This window comes from Nothobranchius furzeri, chromosome 16 (genome assembly GCF_043380555.1).
Source record: "Nothobranchius furzeri strain GRZ-AD chromosome 16, NfurGRZ-RIMD1, whole genome shotgun sequence".
NCBI classification, from domain to species: domain Eukaryota; kingdom Metazoa; phylum Chordata; class Actinopteri; order Cyprinodontiformes; family Nothobranchiidae; genus Nothobranchius; species Nothobranchius furzeri.
This window is the reverse complement of record NC_091756.1, coordinates 44,040,481-44,066,950: the sequence shown is the minus strand read 5'-3', so window position 1 is coordinate 44,066,950 and position 26,470 is coordinate 44,040,481. Positions and strand designations below refer to the sequence as shown.

Below are 26,470 nucleotides of genomic sequence, written 5' to 3'. Positions count from 1 at the left end.
TATATGTATAATCTCTATGATCAGTTTGGAGAGGTTGGGTTTAGATGTGGGTATCGTTACAGGTTTATTTGTGTGACTTCAGCTGTTCTTTAGCGCTGCCCTCCTTCTGTCTCAGCCAATCAGATACCCCATCTGCCCTCTTGAAGCATCACACCACCCCTCGCTGCTGATAATCTGCATCAGAGTTGTGTTTGTATGGGCTAAATGTGTGTGTGTGTGTGTGTGTGTGTGTGTGTGTGTGTGTGTGTGTGTGTGTGTGTGTGTGTGTGTTAAAATGAAGCAGGTTCAGCCAGCAATGTGGGCGTGTGTGTTTGTCCTGAGCAGGTATTTGCTTTTTCTTTGTTTTACTTTGAGGTCAGTTTAAACTGACGACTGCATGTTGCCTTACGGGAAAAAAAATAAAAATCTCACTTTCCTTCAGACGCACACAAATAAAACAACTCTAGAGCTGGCGCAAACACAAACCTAAATCACACACATTTTCAGTTGGTATCAGATCAGACTCGCTGTTTTTTTTTAAATAGTATCTGTGAAAATAAAAAGGGTTTGTTGAAATCCAGCTGTGGTTTGAAGTATTCATTTACGGGATGTTTGGTGTCAAAAACACAGAAAAACTTGAGTTAAAATGTTAACTGGAATGTGTTCATGTGGGAGAACTTTTTATTTTAATTCCAAAAAAAGATTAAAACATTCATAATTTTCCCTTTAATCCTTCAGAGTCAGGACTCCAAAGCGCTTTACACTACAGTGTGAATCATTCACACGCTGGTGATGATACGATGTAGCCACAGCTGCCCTGGGGTGCACGGACAGAGGCGAGGCTGCAGAGCACAGGCGCCACGGGTCCGTCTGACCACCACCAGCTGGCAAAGTGAATATTGTGTCTTGCCCAATGACACAACAGCAACATTCTATGGCGGGAGCCAGAATTGGTCCTACAACCTCCCGATTACTGGACAACCAAGATGCCCAATGTTTCAGAAGCAGTAAAGAAAACAAAAACTGGTCTCTGTATGAACATTTTATTGGTTTCCCAAAAAAAATAAGTGCAATAAAAATAAAAAGTTATTTCCTCCAAAAAAAAAAAACTTCAGAGCTGAAGGTCAGGACGGTTTAAATGAGTAAAACTAACAGGGTGGCCCTGGTGATGACTCGCCCATCTCTGCCCCTCTTTCAGGGCCAGGAGTCGAGGAGAAGCTGCGTTAATGATAAAGCAACAAGTAGATGAGGAATGAGAAAAAGGAGAGCAACTAACGAGTAAACTGTATAAAACACTGAGGGAGGCTGCGTCTTGGTGACCATGCTGACATGTGCACTGTTAGAGGACAAACTAAAATAACTATTCTCTTTTATTCACAAGATAAATCTGAATTCATTATAATGATCACCAGGCTGAAGTGGTCAGCTCCCTTTAAGATCAGACCTCTTCCTGACGTAAGGCAACTTTAGTGACATCAACCAGAACACAAAGGTCACACATGCATTCAGCCGCTAGGATATGAGAACAGTGAACATGGCTTTTATATAATAGAACGTTTAGAGGATATCTGAAGGAGGGATGGGGTCCTCGATTATCTCTGCTTTAACTTTAGGCAGAAACAAGGAGCAGAGCAGCAGAACTATGACAAACATCACAGAGACAATACCAAGCTAGCGGCATGAGAGCACGGGGGGACAGTGATATGTTCTGTAGGCTGTTCCAGGAGGTACAGGGAAGCAGAAAAGAGGGATGAAGAGCAAGGGGGTGGAGGAAGGATCATGATGGGTCATTTATGTGAAGGTGAGCCCCGCTTCATTGTAGACCTTGAAGACCTTCTCGATGGCGTTGACGTAGGCGGCCGTCCGCAGGTCCAAACCCAGGTTGTACTTGCTGGCTGTGCGCATGATTTGCTGTAGTAGAGAGAGATGAGTGGTTTCATTAATGTAGAAAGAATATGGAAATGTCACAAACCAAACACCTGAATAGAAAATGTTTCTGTAGTTTAGATTGATCTTCTTGATCTTCAAGATTGAACGCAAAAAAAAAAAATAATTGCAGGGTCTACAAAGTTTAAGGCCTTTATAAAAGTTATTGTAAGGTAAGTGGAAGCACAGGATTTTGCATCTTCTGTGATTTTAGTACTGTCAAGGTGCTCAAGATGATCATTTCACTTCTTTCTCATAACAATAAACATTATTGTGCTACTGGCACTTAAAAAAATGCAATCACTTGATAAGATTTCAAGGCACAAGCAATGGTAAGGTCTGAAAAACTATGAACTTAGAAAATTGTTTTAAAGGTGTGGATCATTGAAAAAAATGTGTTTTTAATTATTATCTCTGATTATAATCAGTAGTGATGCATCGATATGAAAATTTTGGGCCGGTACCGATATTAACATCACTGTTATGGCCGATAACCGATATTTGCCGATACCGATATACTGACATTAATGCTTCTAAAAGCAGCAGATTTCATATGGAATGAAAATTATTAAAGCTGAACTTACATTATTATGTACACACAACACACACATTTACACTTCTAAGATGATTACAATCACTGTCACATGAACAAACAAATACACATCACCCCAACCCCCCCCACCCTCTGAAATGGATAAACAAATGAAAACAAGATAGAAATATATCAGTTACTAATATCAGCCCAGTTTTATTTATCAGACCGATAAAGATATGTTAAAAAAATGACTAACATTTGCCGATACCGATATTGATGCCGATACATTGTGCATCCCTAATAATCAGTCACCGAGTTTCTTGACTCACGACAGGAAAGGTTGTTGTAGTTTTAGCATTCAGGAAAGAGCAGACAATGTCCCAACTAGTAGAAGCTAGCCGTTAGCATTAGCGACTCCACGGTGCTAATGGGGCGACGGTGGCACAGGAGTTAAGCGCTCGCCCCGTAATCGGAAGGTTGCTGGTTCGAGTCCCGCTCAGTCTGTTGCTGTGTCCTTGGGCAAGACACTTAACCCACGTTGCCTGCTGGTGGTGGTCGGAGGGACTGGTGGCGCCAGTGCTCGGCAGCCTCGCCTCTGTCAGTGCGCCCCAGGGCAGCTGTGGCTACATTGTAGCTCATCCCCACCAGTGTGTGAATGTGTGAATGACTGATTGTGTTGTAAAGCGCCTAGGGGGGTTCTAGGACTCTAGAAGGCGCTATATCAAATACAGACCATTTACCATTTACCCCACAGCAGAAGTCGTCCAGGTTTGTGTTGTTTGTGGAGATAAAACATCAACGTTGCAAACAGAGTCAGTTGTTGAGTTGTGTTGCTATTAGCCAATCAGAGGTGAGATGTCCAAATATCAGGAAATAATGGCGCTTGCACATTAGTGTCAGCACGGTCGGGGTTTGGTCGGGCTGGATGGCGTGAGTTCGGTCTCGAACAGGCAGTGTAGGGTTCACATATAAATTCGAGACTTCTCAGGAATGCGGAAATCCGAGCCTGTGGCAGCGTTTAATATGTAAAGGAAAGTCTGCGGTGTCCTCCATTTTAAGGTAAACAAAGGCGGGCATGAGCTGTGTTGCTTTTGGAGACTCTGAACCACATTTTATTAATTTGCTGTGTGTGTCCTCATAATCTTGTGCTACACACACACGGATTTCTCCCCTGAGCAGCTGTCTGCTAGCCACACGCACAGAGCAATTCTCTTCTCCCGTTCCCACCAGCAGCTCCGGATCAGCAGCTCCGTGCTACAGACAGAGAAGTTTACTCAACAGCATCCAGCATGAAAATGAATCGTGCATGCAGGAAACCCCCCACTGGCTAATTCTTCTCACAGATCGGAGGGGTAGGCATAATTTCAGCCGGCCAATTAGTCCGTAGTGTCGCCTCGGTCCCAGTCTGACCGCTGGGAAGAAGGTCTGAGAAAAAAGGGTCGCCTCGGCACCGAAAACGCAAATCTGACCTGTGTGCGAAATCAAATTCCGGTGCCGTTGGGTGCCTTTTGGGGCCATGCTGATGCTAATGTGTAAGCGCCATCTGACTCCAAATCCTGTCACCTGAAAATACTTTCTCCTCCAGCTAACTTGTACTTCCTGGAACAGGCGCATCTGACCACATCTAAACGAGTGAACCACACCTTTAATCACACTTTTCATGACTTCTCTGAATTCAACAGAATTTATGACTTGATTTATAAGTTGATTGAAATGATGACTTGGTAGATTCCTTTAATGATACCAACACCAAACCAGCTGGTACATGCCAGCCACCCTCCTATCAGTGTTTAAAAGAACACACACCTGGATGATGTTCAGGTCTAAACTATTACTCACCCGAGCGGATCTCTCCATTGTGTAAGCCAACCCAGAGTGAACAATGTCCTTCTCAGACGCACCCTGAAAACAAGGAGTTGCATTTTATGTCACACAATCAAAACATGGAGATATGCTAAATGAAAGCTGTAAAACACAAATTCTATTAAAAGATAACACCTGTCAATGTTGCCGATTATACAAACTCATAAAAGCTGGTTTAAAGGAAGTAATGGCCTCAAAACCGTAGGACACTGTGAGAACTTGTGATCACACTTTAGGCAAAATTTGAAACATTGTCAACACGGCATTGTGAAAAGTAAACGGCAACCAGAGTTCCATTAACATTTCCTAAAATTATCAGCCGATGTTCTACCAGGTTTGACGCAACAATAATGATATGTAAAAGCACACAGTCTTGGTTAACTTCTACAGTTTATAAAGCCAATTAAATTACTATTCTAAAAGGTTCTCTACCATCAACAATATTTTTACATATCCATGCCAAGATGGGAGCTGCAATCAGATTTTTTTTTATCCTAGTTGAGTTGGTCTGTAATAAAAAAAAGATTCTCACAGCAATCCTGGCCTGGAAGTCAGCAGTAGGTACGATGGGAATGGGTCCTCCCTGCTTGCCGAACTTCCTCTCTAAACTCTCCTGCACAGACACTAAATGGGAGTGGAGAGAAAAAATAAGACATGTTAAGATCACTGTGTGATAGCAACACACCTTTAATAATCATCCAGATGTTTTAACCAAATCCCATCTTTGTCTCCAGGTTGGCATGATCATTACCTACAAATAATGGGTTATTAATGATGAGCATTTAGTTTAAACAGATCTAGTTCATTAACCTTTACACTGATTAGGACTTTAACACAGTCAGGACCAAACTATTATATTGAGATCTAATAGGGGTGTGTATCGGTGAAATTTTGGCGATATGGTACGTATCACAGAGGAGACGATACAATGCATTGCGATACATTTCGTCAGGTGTTATTTGCGATTTTTTAAACTGAAGTTATTGTAGGAAATTTCTATAAGCAGTCCAAACTGATATGCAACATGTTTAACACGAGGTATCTGAACCATAATAGAGGGATTTGCATTTAAATGGTGGAAACGAAACCCACTGCTGCTAACTAGCGGGCGGCGTTTGAATTGCACCAAAAGAATAGACAAATACACAAATGTTTGCAGGTATATTCTTCCAAAAATTAGATACACGGCTTTTAAATATCGATGTCATTTCGCAGGAAAAAATATGATATACTGCCATATCGATTATTTCTTACATCCCTAAAATCTATGTTAGATAGTCACCATTACGACTGGAATAAAGGAATAAGGAATAATTCTAAAGGTTGTTTATCAAGTCCAACTAGTTCTACATTATTTTACACTATGGTGAGAATAACTGTACTACAGTCTGATTGGAGGCATCTCAGCTACACGGAGTATAAATAGAGTGGAAAGGGTTGCAAATAAGACATAATCCCTTGATTTCCAAAGAAACCTCAAACAACAACATCATCATCCTCATCACCGTTGTCCGAATCATCCAGCTCGGTAAAAAAATTTTAATTTAGCTTTATGTTATTTTGTTGTTAACTGGATTATTTGTTGTAGAGTTGGTGAATGCCAACAGATTCATCAGTGGCATGAAATAAAACATGCATTCCCTTTAAAACAATCTTTACCCATATTATTTCTGAGATTCTTTCACTGTTTGTAGTCCCACACCATGTACCTGACTATATTTCAAAGGTTTTACTTACTACTTCATGTTTGACATAATTATTGAGCAAACAAAATCCATTTCAACTCCCATTCCTTTATGCATCTATAAGAAATTAAAATGGAGGCATGTGATTGGGTACAAATCAAGATGGGTTATGAGACATATTAACATGATAAGGGGAAAACTGTTAGACCTGCCAGGCCACACATCTTCACACCCATGAAATGGTCTAATATCCAGAAATCTCACAGGAACTGTAAACAGGCAGTAGCCTTTAGTTTAATAATCGGCCCCATGATAAGTGGTTGTTTTTCTGTTTTCTATGTCAGGGGAAGTCCAGGGGAGGTAATCGGTTTTAAGTGGAGGACCGGCCATCATAGCACCATTATGCTATATTCTAATGCACGGGAGCAACATGGAACATGTATAATATATGGAACCAGTTACATCCCAGTTTGAAGAATGGTTTCATCAAATAACACAACTCATTAGAGACTAATTATCATAATTAGTTTTGTAAATCAGTATGCTGGTATGTGTGTGAGTGTTGGTGAGACCGATGAAGCCAAGTCAAATGTGTTTTACAAACATTACATCATGTTTACTGGATTGAAGGCATGATCCAAAAATTACTAATCTGCTTGTACCATTTTTATTTCTATAAATGTATTTGGTGGCTTTTCTTTTCACTTGTGTGAATATTGTAGAGGAATTAAACATCTTTAATTTGACTCACTGAGGAGGTGGTAGTTGGAGTCTCGCTCATACTTGAAGGTCAGTCTTCCATAGCTGACATGGTTGAGATTCTTCAGCCACTCAAAATAAGACACCGTCACACCACCAGCATTCAGGTACATGTCCTGCAGGAGGAAACAACACATGATCAGTGGCAGGGGTCAATTTGCTCTAATCTAAAACTGTTTTTGTGATTCGATTATTAAAAGAAATGATCTTTGAATGAAATAGTCTCTTAACACACATCAAAACTAAGCTGTCTGTGGTAAATATTTTGAAATATGCAAAGGAAACCTTGATGTCTAGAAACTACAGACATATTTACAAAGAGTTTACAGTCAACACTTTACTGATTTATCAGGACCGCTGACTGATCACACTGCTAACATCAACTACAGCACAAACTTTTTTTTACATCATGGATTAAACAAATAAAACTGAAATATAATGATCAAAACACTACAGAACATACTCTGAAAAGTTTGTCTTGACTGAGAAACTGGATCTAATTTCTCCCCAAAAAAGTTTTCTATTATCCTACATTTTATATTAAGAATGAACCATTTGTGGGGTTTTTTAACATACTCTGAGACTCAAAAACAGTCTGTGCACTAAAATAACACATTTTAGAAAACAATTTAAATACAAGTGATCTAAAATAACATATGTTATCAAACAGTAAATAAAGAAAACCTTTACAGTTTTCATTTCTGCAGGAGTGCAGTTGTGCTTACAGGAATAACCATGACGTTGTTCTCCAGGAAGATCTTGTCAGCATCTGGGGTGGTGGGTCCATTAGCACCCTCAGCAATAATCTGACAAAAACACAAACACACTGATTCATATAAATCCAAATGACAACTTAAAACTCAGCTAATTTTACAAACCTTAGCTTTAATTCTGGGAGCGTTGTTACGTGTGAGCTGCTTTTCTCCAGCAGCAGGGATCAGGATGTGGCAGTCTGCCTCCAAGATGCTCCCCTCGTACGGTCTGGCTCCTGGGAAGCCCACTATGGTGCCATGTTGCTGCACAACATTACACACACACACACAAACAAATAAAGCTCAAAATCTGTATAAGCCAACAGTAATGGATTAAGAATGATACTAGAAAGAACAGTTGGTAACACTGATTAAAAAAAAGAGAAAAACAAACATTAAATAAAGGACAAAATGGAAGAGTGAGCATGCTGGTACCAGTTTGTAGTCCTCCAGCTGTTTTGGATCGATACCATCTGGGTTGTAGATGGCTCCATCAATCTCACCAACACCCACACACTTGGCGCCAAACCTGTGCAGGTATCTCATGGAGTGGAGACCCACATTACCAAACCCCTGAAAAGTCACAACATGGACAGAGGATCACTACAGTCCTACTAACGAGAGTTTAGAAAGCTAAATTAAGACCCAACAAAATACTCTAAAGCATCAATGACCTCCATTATACTAAAGCTCATCCTCTAGTGCCACAATGTGATCAAAGTCTGTCATAACAGCTTCATTATTTACTGTAGATGAAAGAGTCCTTTGGTTGGCAACAAGAGTGTGATGGCAAAGACGACCATACCCTTAATACCAAACTACAGCCCCACTCTGTCCATTCTCCCTGATAAATCTGTCAAAGGAAATCTAATCTCAGAGCAAAGTAATCCTCAGACAGACACACACACAGATTAGGGTTTTGAAAAGCCACGTCATGATCCAGCTGTTGTTATCACTTCCCCTCTTCAGTAATGTCTTTGCTCCAAACACCCACTCAGCAAACACCACTCTTCCTCAAAATATTGAGACCGTTTCATTAAATGTTGGTGTCGAATCAAAACTAACTGCAGCCACCCAGGCCTGCTGCTGAGTGGAACACACACACACACACCAACATACTGGACCAGCGCAGAATATCAAATTGCATTGTTCTGTTGAAAAGCGATAATTATAGAAACATTCTTGGAAAACAGCAGAGGTCACTGCTGAGGAGTTTTCTCACCATGTGTTAAAGTTTGCGTGTGTGTGTGCGCACATGTGTGTGTGCGTGTGTGTGTGTGCGTGCGTGCGTGCGTGCGTGCGTGTGTGTGTGTGTTACATGAAAAGCTCAGATGATCAATGGAAGTGAAACTCAGGGAAAATGCTGCTTTGTGACTATTTGTGTATGCAGAAACACTTCTCCTTTCCAGGATCATCTATTTGAGACGACAGATCCCATAAAACTGTTTGTTTTCTTAAAACAGAACAAACATTTGCTTTAAAGTCTAATTTCTTCACAATCTTCATGTTTTCGTAAGAGATAAGTTGTTTGACTGAATATATTTAAACACAAGCACATCTCTACCAAACAAAACAGTCTCAAAAAGCTGCAGGGTTGGGAGAAGCAGGCCAGAGCATTCCTCTCTTACTGAATCATCAGTTTCCACGAGCAAAGGACGGAAACTTCTGCTCACTGCGGTCTGCGTCGTTTAAAGAGATCAGAACCAGGCTAGAACAGATGGCATGCTCTAAAACCCTTCAACTGAACTTCTGATGAAAGTGTAACTGTAGTAGGTCCTAGTGTACTTGTACTCTAAACCCAAAGAGCTCGTGTCTGTGCACCTGGATGATGAAGGTCTTGTCCTGGAAGCCAGGTGTGAGCCCCATCATGCTCATGTACGACGCCTCATTGATGAAGTTCTCAATGCCGTGGAAAACTCCACGACCAGTGGCAGAGATCCGACCGTGGATTCCTCCCTGACTGATGGGCTTCCCTGTCACACATGCGTGGGCGTTGATGTCCTGCACAGACATGCACAGAAGATCAGATTACGTGTAGCAGAGACCGTAAACAAGTAACAGCCTAGTTTGGGTTAGTGTATAAATGACGGCTCAGTCAGGAGCTGGCTCACAAGCTGACTCTTTAAAATTGGAAACCAATCCTAAGATGGTGACTAGGGATGTCCCAATCAGGTTTTTCTGCCCTCGAGTCAGAATCATTTGATTTTGAGAATCTGCTGATACCGAGTCCCGATCCAATACTTTCGATACATTAAAAAAAAGAAGGAAGAAACAGTTCCAGAATGTTCCTTATATTTTTATTTAATTACCTTTTTATTTTAATTTAACAGCAGATCACTTCTGTGAGGTAGCTTGAACAATCATGTAATAAATAACAAATTCTTCACTTTTGGACTTTATTGCAAATATAAAAAGTCTAATATAAAAACAGGTAGCACTTCAACTTAAAATACCTGGCAGGGGGCTACTTTGCCTCGGCCCCAAAATGCTTAGATACGTCCCTGGGCATGGGACGGAGTTTTGAAGATGATCTGAATTGTATCAACTATATAAATACTACATGCTGATAAATTATTGCTTTATACAGGTACAAACGTGTAGTGGGATAAATCTACCTACATTTTATTTTTTAAGAACTTTGTTTTGTTTTCTTGGTTTTTATTTCCTATCTTCCTGTCCTGTCTGTCTCTGATCTTCCTGCATCTCCCAGTCCTCCAGAAAAACTCCTCCCTGCTTCCTTCTTTTTCACCGCACAAGTAACTTTTTAACTAGCAGATCAAATTGATCTATTGACCCTAAAAAAAGCGGAGTGTGCGCTGCGCTGCCTGGCTGCGCCAGTGACAAGCGCTGCAGCGGGGGCAGCACAAGCACGTCCACACGTCATGCTCAAATACAGACAGAACTTACCAGAGAGAAAATGAACGGACACGAATGACTGTGTGTTAAATATATATTTTTTTGGTGACGCCTCTTAGAAACTTAGAAAATGTTACTGTGGCCGTGTGCAGAACGCAGCTGGAGTTCATGAATAATCAGCTGTCTTCCTGCTGCTCTGCTCAAAAGAATCCCCACTACTCTGAGTCATATAAATAATATAATAAAGGTAGAAACTGGATCTTTTTTGTGCTCCTTCTGGGTGTGAAAGTTAAGGGCATCAGGGGAGCCTGACAACCTCTAAGGAGAACCAAGTTGCTCTCCTGTAATTTGAACCCAGTATCCGAGTCCGGATCGGGAAGTAAAGCCCAAGTCCCGATCAGTCTGAAACCACGTGATTGGGCCGATTTCCGATCATGTGATCGGATCGGGACATCCCTAATGGTGACTATTCCTTAGTTTATTTATATAATAATAATAATAATAATGCATTGAACTTATATAGTGCTTTTCTAGACACCCAAAGACGCTTTCACACACTCTCACATTCACACACAGCTAGTGATGGTAAGCTACTTGTAGCTACAGCCGCCCTGGGGAGGTCTGACAGAGGCGAGGCTGCCATTTGGCGCCGTCGGCCCCTCTGACCACCACTAACACTTGTATTTGTACATAATGTAAACGTTTAAACTAGAAACCTGATTATTCGAGAACATCAAAGCCTCTGACAGTCTGGGGTGAAGCTTGCTAATGTTGCACCATTCGCTACTTGCAGCGAGGGCATTGCCTGCTCGCCGTGCTGCGACTGCAGTAAAACGTATGCAACGTCTCATGAGCAGAAGTTGTTGGAGCGGACTAAACACCAACAAACTCACTACAGGTCTGTTTATTTATGCTCCAGGCACAGGAATGTGTCACCTATTACAAAGTTCTGTTAGCAGGGTCTGGACCAGAGGACACATGAGTGGAGAAGCTGAGTAGAGGCTAGAACATGATGCAGCTCAGTAGGACAGGCTTCTAGTCGTTAAATTATTTGATTAGTCCTGAGCTATATTACCTCTGTCTGATAATAAGCAGCCACGAGAGCTGCAGCAGGAGGCTGGCCAATCAGAGCCCTGCTCCAACAGGAAGCCAGAAAAAAAGCTTTCTTAGCCATTTAAATTATTAACCAACTTTAGACTTTGCCCTTTCTCTTGTCTTATTCTTTAAAATTTATTAAAAAGGTAAATATATACTGAAGCATGAATATTATGTGTCCTATCACCATGCTTTACTGGTCTTGTTAATGAATAAATTAATATAGGCGACACCAAGTCACAACAATTGGTAAAAGCAGAACAGGACTAAGGATCTTCTCAGACTGCCAGGTGGGTTATAGTTTTTGTATTTAAACAGCTTCTACTAAGTGTAAATTATTTTGTATACAAGAATAAATCTTCCACACTGAGTGCTGCACATTCTGTGTTTCACCACTTTTCATTAAACAGTAATTAACTTTAACCATAGGGAGGCTTCAGTCTCACGAGAAGGAATGTTTCCATGGTCGTGTTGGGAAGGGAGAGGCAGGAAATCATCACTCATGGTTTACACGCGAGTCATTCTTTGTTTTTTATTTGGCCCATTTTTAAACGTGCCAAAATCTGAGCCAGTCTTACTGGTTACATGTGTCTGACGACTCACAGTGTGTGCGATGGTGTTGGCATATGTGTCGGCGATCCACGACATCTCCCTCTCTCCGGTGCTCATGTCCGGAGCTGGGACGTCGATGCCAGGCCCTGGCAGACAAAGGAGGGGGGGAAGAGGAAGTTTGGGGGGGGGGGGGGGTGTTAGCCAACAGTCCAAGTCACTATGCAAAATAGGTCCTTACAAGCAAAACGGAGTGAAAACAAAATAAAAACCCAGGCCTACAAGTTCTGAAGTCTAGGATCAACGAGCAGCAGCAGAAGAGGAGGCGATGGAACAGATCGTTATTAATCATTAACATTACAATATCTGTCTAAACCCGATTACACGAGTGTAATAACCTTTACAGCATAACTAACAATCACTTATCTACTACAGAGAAGGCAGAATTGGTTCATCTGCTGCCAATTTGAACTCTCATTAGAAACAAACACTTCCTTCAGACGCACTTTAATCTGATCCGTTGTGTCCCAGACTAGTTTGTCCTTTCTAATGTGTAAAACTAAATTCGTAGGTCATGAATTAACCCAGTGAGACCATAGGTATGACCAGATTATGAATACATCTATGTAAATGTATAAAAGATGGGTTTATTCTAGGTGTTTTAGCCGTTTTTACTTTTACCAAGTTAAAGTTTCCCTGCTCTTCTCAGCTCTGAACAAATAGGAAGGAAGGAAAGCAGATGCTTACTTCTACAGGGTCATTCTCACTACAGACATGTCAACACATTAAACCTCAACCAGCAAGGTTTCTGGGCTCAAATAAACTCACCGATAAAACCCTTTTTGGCCAGCTCAATGGTGAATCTCCTGGTGATCTTCTCCAGCTCGTTATCCTGCAACAAAGTGTGTTTATGATACTTTTACGGAGCAATTCAATGTGCTTTACAGTTAGTATGAAATGCCATGACAATAAACACGAGTACACAGCTAAAAAATATACACAGATAAAATGATAATTTAGAGCTAAAGGGAAAAGACAGAACTAAGGTTGAGCTATTACATAACAGATTACAGTGGAGACGATGCAGCATAAGAAACAATTCACCCAAAGGCTGAGGAGTACATGAGGGTTTTAAGTTTTGTTTTAAACAACACTAGGGTTGGGGCAGAGCTGAGGTCCTGGGGGAGCTGATTCCACATGTGAGCACCATAGTAGCTAAAAGCATCTTCACCATGTTTGGTTCTGACCCGTGGTTCTACTAGCTGATTGTTACCCAAGTCCCAGAGCCCTATTGGGTATACAGGAATGAGATCTGACATGTATTCTGGCCCCATGCCATTGAGTGATTTATAAACTAGTAGAAGCACTTTGAAATCTATTCTGTGGTTTACTGGTAACCAGTGTAGGGATCTAAGAACAGGAGTGATAAATGACGAGTATTTTTTATTTAGCCTTTCAGAGTTAGAGGACTCCAAAGCACTTTCACTCACACACAAAAACACACAGATGATGAGGATGATGATGAGCTACATTGTAGCCACAGCTGCACTAACAGAGGCGAGGCACCAGTCCATCTGACCACCACCAGCAGGCAAGGTGGATTAAGCGTCTTGCCCAAGGACACAACAGCAGAATTCTCTGGAGGGAGCTGGAACCCTGCAATCCTCCAACAGCTGTGTCCTCAGTGTCGGAGCAAGCAAATACAGTATTTTTCTTTCCAGTGATGCTGCATCAATCCTTATTTTTGTGTGGATTAGATACAAACTAAACAAAACTAAAAAAAGATAACAGTGGAAGACAGGAAAAGTGATCCAACTGTTTCCAGAATCATGTTTATTTTAGGACCTGCTGCTCCTCTGTGATCACGACATCATGTCTTCAAACATGTCTGCACATTTCTACAAGACGGTGTGTGTGTGTGTGTGTGTGTGGTGGTGGTGGTGGGGGGGCTTACAGAGTAATTCCTGGTGTTGATCTTGACTCCAGCTTTGGCTCCTCCAAATGGCACATCTACAAAAGAGGAGGGCACGTTCACACAACAGGAACACTCATTCATGTTTCTGACTAATAAAGTCAAGCAGAAAGAAAATGTTTCTATTTCCAAGCATGGTGAGCTGTGCAGAGAAGCTTTGAGCAAAGTCATGAATACGTACCGACAACAGCACATTTGTAGGTCATCAGAGAGGCTAGAGCTTTCACCTCATCCACAGACACATCTGTGCTGTAACGGATACCTGAAGTAAACACACAAACAACACCAAACTTATTAAAACAAAAAAGCTGAAAACATTTTATTTTAAAACAGGCCTGTAGATTTTGTTTTTGGGGTTAGAGATCTCAAATGTAGAAACTACATTGCAGTTTTAAAACTGCCTTCAGCAACAGAAAGCAAGGGACAGTGGAGATGGACTCATTATGTTCTACTGGATTACTCAACACCACATTTACAGCTCATAAATCACTAACGGTGCCTGAACGGGTGGAGACTGAGAGAGCCAATCAGAGCTCTCCATTCTGGGCCCAGCCCACGAGCTGCAGACATCACTTCCTGTTGGGTGGCGTTTACTGTGGTTACTTCAGTAACATGTGCTGCTATAACTGCCTTAAACCAGGCTGCATCCTTGTTCCTGTCCAAGTGTACTTCAACAGCAACTCTCACTGAGAACCCAAGGACTACTGGCACAAGAACAAGACTGAAGAAATACCTACCAAATGGTACATTTGTGTCCATTCTCCTCAATGTATGTAAATACAGTCTAAGCCTTTCTTCTTTGGTCTAATATCACATCATAATCATATTCCAGGAAACCTAAACCAAACACCCAAAACAAAGCTCTCACCATCTTAAAGCGCAGCTGAAGCTCCCTCTTTCTTCACATCTATTCATCCAAAGATCAGCTGAGCTAACGGAGGCCACAGGACAAATTAGAGCTCGCTGATGACATTACATAAAAAGAGGCTCGGTTGCATTGCCCTCCCCCTTGAACCATTCATTTATCCACCCAACCAGCAGCCCACCACAGCAACAGTAACCAAAGCAGAGCTGTAAACACATTCTTCTGAAATAACCGATCCCACAGGATTCAGAGAAATCTAACTTCTACAGGATCAGTCCTGAGAGCTCAAGTATTTCACCTCAGATTGACTGAAATGCATTTGTCTAGTGTTGCTATGGAGATTCTTATTCGTGTTGTGAGTGTACAGGATAGTGTCTCCACAAAAAAAAAAATAAATTAGACATTTGTTTTCACTTACAGAAACAAAGTGATTCACTACAAGAGTTGTCCAAGGTTCTCGGATTAACATCCTTCAATTCTCCATTAAAGCTAATAACACTTTATAATGAGATGGAAATTGATTCATGGTGACTTGAGTGAAGTTTAGACCTGTACAAAGCAAACTACTGGATCAATCAGCACAAATTTCATGCATGCGTCAAATCCCATGGCGATAGTCTCAACTAAAGGACTTTTATCCAACACATTATTTGCAACTGTTTGTTTTGGGTTTATGCTCTTTTGCAAGCAGTCCACAAAACTGATGATTCATACGTGAGAAGTGTCCTGCAAGTTTAATACAGAAACAACTAATTTAACCATTTGTCAGCACAAGCAAAAACCGCACCATGCATGCCCACATAAACCACAACCTGCACGTACACGTCTACAAAAATGCTGCCTTGTCCAGTTTGAAAACGCACACACACAAACACACATTCTGTACTTTGCTCTGAACTTAACCGAGGGTCTACACACCACATCAATGATTAAACCACCTCACAGATTACAGCTCATTCCCATTATCAATGGCTCTAGCATTAAGGACTTGTTATTGCACGGCTTTATCAATAGGCAACCAGAAACAGTAAACCGTCTGCCCTTTCAAAACTATAAGAACATCTTGTTTTAGGAGTCTGTCTTTTCTGGGAAAGGTTCAAGTAATGACATGTGTGTTGTAGTCAGGGCGATTGGGTTTTCCTGTTTCCAACAACTTTACAATTACTTCCAGTAATGTATTTGATTTAACATTCTAATAATTAATGTTAGTTTCCCTTGGATGTGGACCAGGTGAAATAAATGAGAAATGTATTATTTGTACCATTATATCAGACCGAGGAGATCCCACGATCACTGCATGCTTTATAAGGAGACCAATTACAGTCTTATTGATTGTTAGCCTATTCAACATTTGAGTGCTTTGGGCACTTAGGAGGGTCATTCCTCCTCACGGGTTTGGTGGATGGTACTATAATGGATAAATGTATGGTATAAGATGTCTCTATAATAAAATAATCCATTTTACATCTAGTTCTTTCTCTACAGGCCTAACAGCTAACTCACACTGATGAGAGTATTGGTCCCCTCACAGACTCTCTGCATTTGCTTGTCAGAATTAAATGTTTCAGACCAGAAAACAAACGTTATTACTGAAAAAGCTGATTAAAAATTATATATGCTATTTTCAACCTACTTAATTTATTATGTTTATTCATTTAGCAGACACTTTTATCCAAAGCAAATTACAATTTATAACCTATAGGGCATGTTATTAAGGAAACAAAATATCCAAATCCTGTTTGGAAAAAGTAATTACCTTCTTGACTTCACTTGGTCAATGTTAAGGTCAGAGGTCATAATTCAACATTAACTCGTTCGCTGCCAGCCGTTTCCTGATCACTAAAGCCCTTCGCTGCCAGCGTTTCTTGCCGTTTTTACTGTTTGTTTAAAGAGTCAAAGAACGTTGCGCGCTAGGAGGATGTCGACGCCAAAACAACCAAAACAAAGAGGAGACTCACCTCTTACATCAGGAAAAATCCGCGTGTTTCGAGCTTTATTCGTTCTTTCATAATCCGTTGTCTAATTGTGATCGGCAGACACTTTTCCGGTTCGCGCCTCACTTTTTTTACAGCAGCGGCCAAAAACAATATCCTAACACATGGATTTTCTGCTTCCTGATCATGTGGCGTGTGACGTATGCGGATGAAGATCGGCTTCAGAGCTGAGATGTTTGTTCTCTCAGCGCGGGGGCTCGTTCCGATGCCCAAACAGTAAAAAAAAAAATGCAAATGACAACTTTAGTCGTCATTGGCAGTGAACGGTTGGATTGAAAATGACGACTTTAATCATCAATGGCAGTGAATGAGTTAAAGATGTTAAACACTTGATCCATCCATCCATCCATCCATTTTCTTCTGCTTATCCAGAGTTGGGTCGCAGGGGCAGTAGCCTATGTCGAGAGGCCCAGACTTCCCTCTCCCCAGCCACTTGGGCAAGTTCTTCTGGGGGAATACCAAGGTGTTCCCTGGCAAGCTGAGAGACATAGTCCGCCCAACGTGTCCTGGGTCTACCTTTAGGCCTCCTCCCAGTTGGACATGCCCGGAAAACCTCAAAAGGGAGGCATCCAGGAGGAATCCTGACCAGATGACTGAGCCATCTCAATTGGCTCCTCTCGATGTGGAGGAGCAGCGGATCTACTCTGAGCCCCTCCCGGATGACCAAGCTTCTCACCCTATCTCTAAGGAAGAGCCCAGACACTCTGCGGAGAAAACTAAATTCGGCCGCTTGTATCTGCGATCTCTTTCTTTCAGTCACTACCCAAAGCTCATGACCATAGGTGAGGGTAGGAACGTAGATCGACCAGTAAATCGAGAGCTTTGCCTTCTGGCTCAGCTCTCTCTTCACCACGACAGATCAGTACAATGCCCACATCACTGCAGACACAGCACCAATCTGCCTATCGATCTCCCGCTCCATCTTTCCCTCACTCATGAACAAGACCCAGAGATACTTAAACTCCTCCACTTGGGGCAGGACCTCATCCCTGACCCGGAGAAGGCATTCTACCCTTTTCCGAATCAAAACCATGGTCTCGGATTTAGAGGAGCGGAGTCACACTTGATTAAACACTTGATTTTTCAATATATTTGCAGTGGTCTCTAGTAGGAATGAATGCCTTGTAAGTCGTACTCCGGTCGTACTAGTCATCACAAATACTCAACTAAAGTTGTCGTCACCAAGTTTGCTACAACAGGTTATTAGTTTTAGGGTCATTTCCTTTCCCATACAGGGCCTGGCTGGTTTGGGAAGCAGTTTTTACTTTAATGAATGAAATAATTTGAAATTGTATTTTGTATTTATTCAGGTAATCATTGGATGATACTTCAGCGAACACATTTAAGTGTTACTAAAAGGTAAAAACTGAAGAAATCTGCAAGGGAGCAGCACTGTACTATGTGCATATGTTGCCTCCTATGCATATGTCTACCCTATGCAGAGAGCAGGAGTGTTTGTACCCGTCTGCTGTCCTGGAGCCTGTCCTCTGACTGGTCAGCTAACTAAAAGGTGTGTTTCTTCCTTTAGAGAATGGCTTTGCTCCAAACTCCCTCTCCTCCCATTTCTCTGCTGACAAATAGGAATGCCTGTAAAAACCTCCACCTCCTCCCCAACTCTCCTCTCTCTGCATGCACCATACATCAGTTTTCACAGATTAGCCAAATGTTTTGAAGCTTGGGTATTCGCTTACTGTTCTACCACACATTCATAAAGCAACACAAGTTGGTCATTCATGCTATCTAACCAGCACATGTGGAGACATCATTGTGTAACATGCTCAGTGGAGTAACACCTGGTGCCTTCAATTCTACTCCATGATAACACACCTGAGACACCATTTAGGACCTCAGTACTTAAAGGTAATGTTGAAAAGAAAATGAATGAGTTCATCATTATTAAAGATGCCAAAGTCATCGGGATTATGATAAATAGGATGAAAAACTTCGGGAAAATCTTACATATATTTAAATGATAAAATACCTATAAAAAGGAGGACTGCTGCAGTTTAAATGCTAGTTTGAAAAAGAAAGTGCTACAGGTGAGACTGTAGGGGGTGGGTATGTAAACACAGCAAACAGAAATAATATTAATTCTCCAGATAAAAATAATAATATTTGGCTGTGAGGTTAGAAAATAGAACTAGTGAAACTGTGTAAACCGTTAACAGCAACTGCCTCTGTCTAATTTTTCATGCTAACGTTATGCTAACTAATGCTACCTAGCCAGCTAAAGCTAGCTGCCAAAAGGACATGATCGATCCAGCTCTCACCTCCTTTACATGGTGTTCTGTGCTGGCTGTGCTGGGCGCGGTAGCCCTCCACCACCTCCCACTCGCCGTTGTCCCTCTTGATGGGAAAAGACACGCTCAGGACGTGATTACAGGGCTTAATTATGCGCAGGATGCCCCGAACACGGTGCCTCTTCTGCTCAGGGCTCTCCCTGGTCTTCAGATCCTCCACCAGCTTGTCCTCTACGATGGTGGCACCGCGGTCGAAGAAGCCCTCAACCATCTTGAAGAAGTTGGGGTCGTCCGGTTTATCTGCTGCATCCGCATAGTGGCGAACACGCATCAGGGACGAGGACACCGGGAGAGCGGCGTCCACACATCCCGAGGCCAGGGCACTACCCGCAGATCGGCTCAGCAGCTCTCCAAAATACCGATACATGACTACAAGTAAGCTAAACGTGTAAACAAACGAATAAAATGGAAATTAACGATGAGGACACAGGGGTTGATGACAAAAAAAGGGGTAGACTGAGAGACACAACAGCTCCTCACCGCGTCCCGTCCTCTGACCGAGTGGGAGATAGCATGCTGGGACCGTTTGCTTTAAAAGGCAGCGCGAGCCAGGGAGCGCTGTGGGGCTCCGCCAGACTCACGCGGAAGAGCAAGGCGTCACGTGAGCACGAGCTGGCTGACAGTGCGCGCTCCCGGCTTCACAACTCCAGGAAGAAGTAAAGTGTTTCACTTTTGCTGTTGTAGTCTGTTTTTATTTTATTCAATTTTATTATTTTTTATTTTATTTTAGTTTTACGATGGCAATTAAAAGAGCCAGTCATTAATGTGAAAGTCAAGCAATAGTCCTCATAAGAAATAGTTTGACCTAAATAAACCTACATTTTGAAAAAAGACAGGGATTTTTTTTAATTACTATTTCTACCAAAGCCATGCCATGTCACGGTCTGTATTCGGTGTCTCCCTCATGTGTCTCCTTGTCTGCCTCCCTCCTCATGTGCCTCCTTGTGTTCCCCAGCCCACTCCAGGTTTTTTCCCTAAGGTGTTCCCCCAATGTTTCAGTGTCCCTGCTGTGGTTCCCCAGCCCCCCTCCAGGCTCTCTCTAGGTTTCCCTCATGTTTTCCCTTTTTAGTCACCTTATCAGTAGTATTCTGTTAGTGTTTATCTAATCAGTATTCTCCCTTTAGTTCATTTTGCTCCCTTCCCCATTTTTAGATCTGGTTTCCTCCCCTGCTCCATTGTGCTCCTCCTCTCTGTTTATTGGTCTCACCTGTGCACAATTCCCTAATCACCCCTTGTATTAATAACTCTCTCTGCAGTGTGTTGTTGGTCTATTGTCCTTGTCAGCGTTAATTATTAAAAAGTTGACATTATGTCTGTTGACTTAATAAGTGTGCTCGTTAGCATACAGAACAAAAGTTTTATTAATCTGAGTTTGTTCATGCAGCTCATCCAAGCTGGGTTTTTTAAGTTCATGAAAACGTGTCCAGCAGCTCTTACAAGATTGGGTTTGTAAAAAGAAATTATTAGAGAAACCACCAAAATGAAAAATCTGATGTATACTTCTGTAAACATTCAAAGTCTAAAAATATTATGTGAAAAAAATTATAATAAATGTTCAGATGTTACTGCATAAATAAAGGTTTTATTAATCTTTTCTTTATTTTCTCATCAGCGTCCACATCACCATTCCCTGTTGTTGAACAGTAAAGCTATGATATTTTGTTTGTAAGTCCTGGTAACTAAACTCAAAGTGTTGAAAAAATGAAGACATGGAGCAGCAAGGTAAGAAGTGCAAGAATCAACCAAAGCCATCATCTAGAAGGAACATTCTGAGGTCCATCCATCCATTCCCTTCGGTTTATCTGGAATCAGGTCACGAGGGCAGCAGCCTAAGCAGGGAGGCCCAGACTTCCCTCTCCCCAACCACTTGGGCCCACTCCTCCGGAGCTCCCAAGGAGCTTCCTGGACAGACGAGAGACAAAGTCCCTCTAGCATGTCCTGGGTCTTCCTTTAGGCCTCCTCCCAGTTGGATGTGCCTGGAAAATGGTCTGAGCTGTATTTATTCATTTATATTCATTTATTTTTTACTCAGGAAAAAGTCCCATCTGTTAACATAGAAACGCAGTCAATGCCTACAGGTCCTATGTAGATCTCATTCCCATCTGTACCGGGTCGGCCCAGGCCCGGTAGCCCCAGTCGGCCCCAGCCTGGCCCGGTTGTTTCCACACATCCTTGCTTAGGTATGCAAGGAATGCAGTCAGAGACACTTTCAGCTTCTGGGTAATCAGCATGATAATGAATGATAATGAATTGAGCATGCCTTAAGCCCATGTGGGCTGATTCTACCCACCAATCAGAGGCTTGCTCTAATGGAAGGTGTGAATTTGCTGTCAGCAGTGGGTGTGTTGGCCCTGGTCGGCCTGAAGCAGACCCCCTCGAGAAGAGGGCTGAGAATGAGCCTTGGTTGGCCCGGAAAAATACCAGGCCACCCAGATATGTAAACAACCTACGCTACCCGGCCCGGGCTGACCCGGTACAGCTGGGAATGGGGCTCAATGGGTCTAACTCACTGGATCATGATCCTGAGCTCATCGCCACTGGTGAGGATGGGAACGTAGATGGGGTCACAGCACACCTCATGGAATGCCTCAGGGGACAGTCACAATCCTTCTCCTGGTTTACACAACTCATGTCAGCTGGACCACTAAACTCATGACCATCCAGCACCTCTGTAAGGGTAGATCTGGTCCAATCTGATAAAAGTCATGGCCTCTTAAATCTGAGGTTCCAACATCACGAGGCAAATGTTCCTCCAACATATGATACACATGCCCTGGTCCCCCTTCTTGAAAAGTACAGGTAAACCAGTTCAGTGGCCCAGTGGTATGAGTGTCCACCCATGAGGCAGGGAGGACCATGGGTTCAAATCCATCTGTTTCAAAGACTTTAAAAATGGGACCCAATGCCTCCCTGCTTGACCCTGAGCTTTAAGGGGTTGACTTCATTGGTTAAACCACCAAAGAGTTCCCGAGCACAACCATACCCCCCCCCCCCCCCCCCCCGGTCAAAGGGTGCGGGTCAAACGAGGAGAACACATCTCACCACACACCAGTATGTGACAACTAATGGAACTTTAAGCTAAATATTATTCAAAACCAACATGGTTGCAACTTCTGTTACCTCACAACTGGTTTGTGTGTCTGGAGCAAATTTGGCACAACTAATGCCCAATAAAACATGGACAGCCCAAGTTATCTAATCTATGAACCATGATAAGCAGTCTATAGTTTGTATTTTTGTTTAAGCTGATTGATGTTACTGGATGTCTTTTTTTGCTATCATGTGCTTTTACATCCTGTTAGGTTTACTTTCTCTTCAGCTTTAGGATTGTTACTTAGCTAGAAGCAGCCACACAGCTTGCTGGTTATGTTCAGCCATGCTTACAGCTGTGGTAAATGAGGAATCTTTAACACTGGTGTTACAAGACAAAACACACTTTTAGGTTGTGTGGGTGATGTTTGTGTTCCTATATGTGTGTTTTATGAATTAAAGGCTGCTGTTTCCCCCTGACCTGAGACAATATCTAGTACCGTATACTTGGCCTGTATTTAAATAGCTCCTTCTTTGAGTTCTACAACCCCCCAAGATGCTTCACAACACAATCAGTCATTCATCCATTCACACACACATTCACACACTGGTGGTGATGAGCTACAATAGCCATAGACGCCACAGGTCCCTCTGGCCACCACCAGCAGGCAATGTGGGTTAAGTGTTTTGCCCAAGGACACAACAGCAGTATTCCCTGGAGAGAACCAGGATCAAACCTACATCTTTCTGATTATAGGACAATTTAGTCTACCTCCTGAGCTACTGCTGCTCACTCATCAGATGCTTCCTGACTGAGCAAAGACACGTGTGATCAGTTTGTCAGATCTACAAACGATTCTCAGAATGACCCCATTTTAAAGCCCAGCAAAGACAGGGGCAGTGTGTAAATGTTGCTTCACACGTTCTCAATAACCAACACTCATGCACAAATGTGTGTGTGTGCATAAATGGTCTCAACATGACAGAGTTCTAGGATCGTCTGTATGAGACCCTGACCTGGACCTGCACCTGTGGACTCTGCACATGAGATAAGATTAGATTCATTTCCTGGGATGCAGGTACAACTATCATAGCAAGCTAACATTATGCTGGCTAATGCATAAAACACACAAATATACAAAAGAAGTGTGTGTGTGTGTGTGTGTGTGTGTGTGTGTGTGTGTGTGTGTGTGTGTGTGTGTGTGTGTGTGTGTGTGTGTGTGTGTGTGTGTGTGTGTGTGTGTGTGTGTTAGGGTGTATGTTGGGGGGATTATTACAATCAAAACACAAATTGGTGGATATTCATATAACTGCATGTTTCTGACGTTTTCACTTTGATGCTATCTGAACTAATCAGGTGTCACAGATAACAGTTGAAGTTCAACTAAAAGCTTTACTTAAATAAATGCAATTGTGCCAAAACTTATCTCCTTATTGTTCTTTTGTGCACTAAGGGGTCATATAAGTTTATCAACTTCCAAAGCCGATATCCAGACTGTAAGCTGCAATGAAACATTTAGCTGTCTCATTAAAACTGACACACAGACAAAAAGTGTTTGGATATTCTAACGTCTGTTTTTTCTCTCTGGTCTGGATGAGTAAACAGCAGTTAAGATGAGGACGGGCATGAATGCAGCACAGAACAATGGGTTTTGGGTTAAACTCGGCCATGAGAGTCTGAGTCTAACTCAGCATGCACGTTTCTCTGAACTGAAGAAAATCCTAAACTTGCTTGGCGTTCTTTACTGCATCCAACATTCTGTTTTATGAGTACTTGTGTACACGTCTTTTTTCACTGCCTCAGTGTGCACGTGGCTGTCTGAATTTTTCAGAATGTAATCAGTTAACTTTTGTTTACCACTGATCAATCCCATTCGAGCTGTGGTTGAAAACATTAACAAAACAAAAATGGCAAAAACCCATCCGTTTTATTCATATTGATCTAAAATGTTATAAGGTGGTAAGTAGTATGAGTTATTTACAATATTCACTCTGATAACTAATAGATTACTTGGGGAAAACTTAATTATTTGAGGAATTGTGAAACTGCTTGAGATTTTGCATTACTCGATTGTAAAGAACTCGCCAAAACAAAACAAATGCATTAATTTAATCAAAAATAAATAGTCTCAGTTTAAAACTCTGGTAAGGGTGGCAGGTGATATGCGATCCTTCAGGGAATCGTGAGATTTTAATTTTCAGCACCTTTGGTGGTTGGTGTCTCTGTCTCTGTCCTAGTTAGGCTGTTTAAAGGGAAACTTGCAGCCTTTTCATATTTTAAAATAATTTTCTTGAGCCATGTGCTAAAATGACCCTTTACAGGGTAATGCAATGTCACTCAGACCCCACCGCCCCCTGTAGCCAAAATATCACACTTGCAACTTCAGAGTGGCAGGCTGTCCCCTGTTTGACATAGTAAAAGTGGAGCTGACTCGTCTGGCGTTGCAGTCTGCTTCCAGCCCGTTTCCTGCACGTGTTAGAGCATGAACACAGCTGATTTGTTTGATTTAGTGATGAACCACTCCTGTAGACACTAAGGAAGGCTGGGAGACATTTTTTTTAAAGTAAATGACTCTTTAACTCTATTTGTTTCTCCTGATGTTTTCGGATTGAACGGTTTCACATGTGAATCAAACTCATCGGTGTCCCATCTATCACTGTAAGTTCTCTTGTACTGTTTGTTTAAAGATTTTTTTTTCCACGCAACTGTAAATAAGTACTCTGAACAGAATCAGAAGAGTGTTCTTAACGTGATGTCAAACAAATCGGTTCTGGAACTTTGAAACTTGACGTTTGCTGCAGGAAACAAATCCATATTGCTCAGCTGTTTCCGGTTAGCTCTATGATTTAAAAAAAAATAGCCGGTAGAACGTTTAATAATTTAAAACATTTAAAGCACCTCAGAACAGCAGCAGCTTCCTGTTTTTGTACTAAGTTCCAACTGTAATCTTATCATCCTTTCCTCTCTGTTTTTCTCATTGCACCAATACACGTCACATTATCAGTGTTGGTGTCAAAGGGTGAGCGCTGCCGTACCATTGGCTGACCGCCTGACAACTCCCACCCAACCACAGGGGTGTGACCAGGGGAGAAGAGATCAGCTGAGCCACACAGAACTAACATGAAGTGTCCTGTTAGCTGGAGGACCAGATTAGCTAACGTGTGCTCTGATTTTAAGTTCAGGCGCTCATATTATAACCCTTTGTCCTCAGAAATTACAGGCAAGGCCACAAAATTCCTAAATCACTGCCTTTATACATTATCTCATTCACATGTTCATCTTTCTGTTTCAATTTACTACACTTTATTATTCCGGTATTAACAGATAATAAGTTGATAATGTAATAATTGTTCTACTGTGACTCTTCTGTGCATAAAGGTGTTGAGTTTTTTTTTTTAGAAAAATAATGTTTGAAAAAACTTCTAAATTAAACTAAAAATGCATTTAAAGTTTTCTTTTTTATATAATTTTGTGCAAACTTAACACCTTCCGGCAATGTCAAACAAATGACCAATGTAATAATGAAAGACTGTAAAGGAAGTGCAATAAATGACAAGAGATCACATTTATCAGAAGGTTTTGGCAACAAACCATGACACAACCAAAAGGAAGCAGTTTCTCTGTATTCGTACAAATAATATCATTTATCCAAAAGCACAAAACTTTTTTGAAACATGACATTTCATCCAACTTTACAACACTCGTGTTTATTTGTAACAGCATGTCTGTATTAGTTCTATGTTTCCCTTAAATTGTCTGTACTCTGTGCCGTGGAGCCTGATGAGACACCGGATCAACACTCAGGTTTCCACACAGCCTGAGTCTCTGAACTCTTTAGCCCTCTCTGTGCACCATGAAGGAAGTTATTGATGACATCATCTCCCTCCTCGCCTCACAAAGGATGCATGTTTCAGTAACGATGGTTTAACACTAGATGGAGCAAATACATCAGCAGTAAGCTGCTTCATGTGAGGACGGGGGGGGGGGGGGGGGGGGGGGGGGGGGGGGGGGGGGAGTTTAGATGGAAAATGGCTCACAGACTGTAATCCAGATTTATAGAAATACATTTTAAACATCTGTAGTTACTTTTTTATAATTGCTCAAGGGACTTTAAAATACTATATTTATATATATGAAGTATACGTAATATATATTTGACTTTTGCTAGACATAACGTTATAGGATAGTTAAAAGATCTGCACACCACTGTATTGTTGCTCTTGTAAATACACACGTGCTGCAGATTCTTCAGGACCTGTAATTTGCTGGTAATTTGCTGGGACTAATTCATATTTTGATCCTTTGATTT

General features: G+C 41.8%; 1 protein-coding gene across 1 annotated transcript; it reads right to left on the bottom strand.

Annotated features, from left to right (window-relative positions):
- Positions 1–1,006: 1,006 nt before the first annotated feature.
- glud1b (glutamate dehydrogenase 1b) lies at positions 1,007–19,691 on the bottom strand. Its single transcript, XM_015962913.3, has 13 exons — positions 19,101–19,691; positions 14,153–14,233; positions 13,954–14,009; positions 12,828–12,891; positions 12,054–12,148; positions 9,321–9,500; positions 7,935–8,072; positions 7,626–7,763; positions 7,473–7,553; positions 6,740–6,863; positions 4,836–4,927; positions 4,280–4,342; positions 1,007–1,890 (listed from the first exon to the last, which is right to left on the bottom strand). Exons 1-13 carry the CDS (start codon positions 19,495–19,497, stop codon positions 1,771–1,773), a joined length of 1,629 nt encoding a protein of 542 aa, XP_015818399.1. The 5' UTR covers positions 19,498–19,691; the 3' UTR covers positions 1,007–1,770.
- Between the last annotated feature and the right edge of the window lie 6,779 nt (positions 19,692–26,470).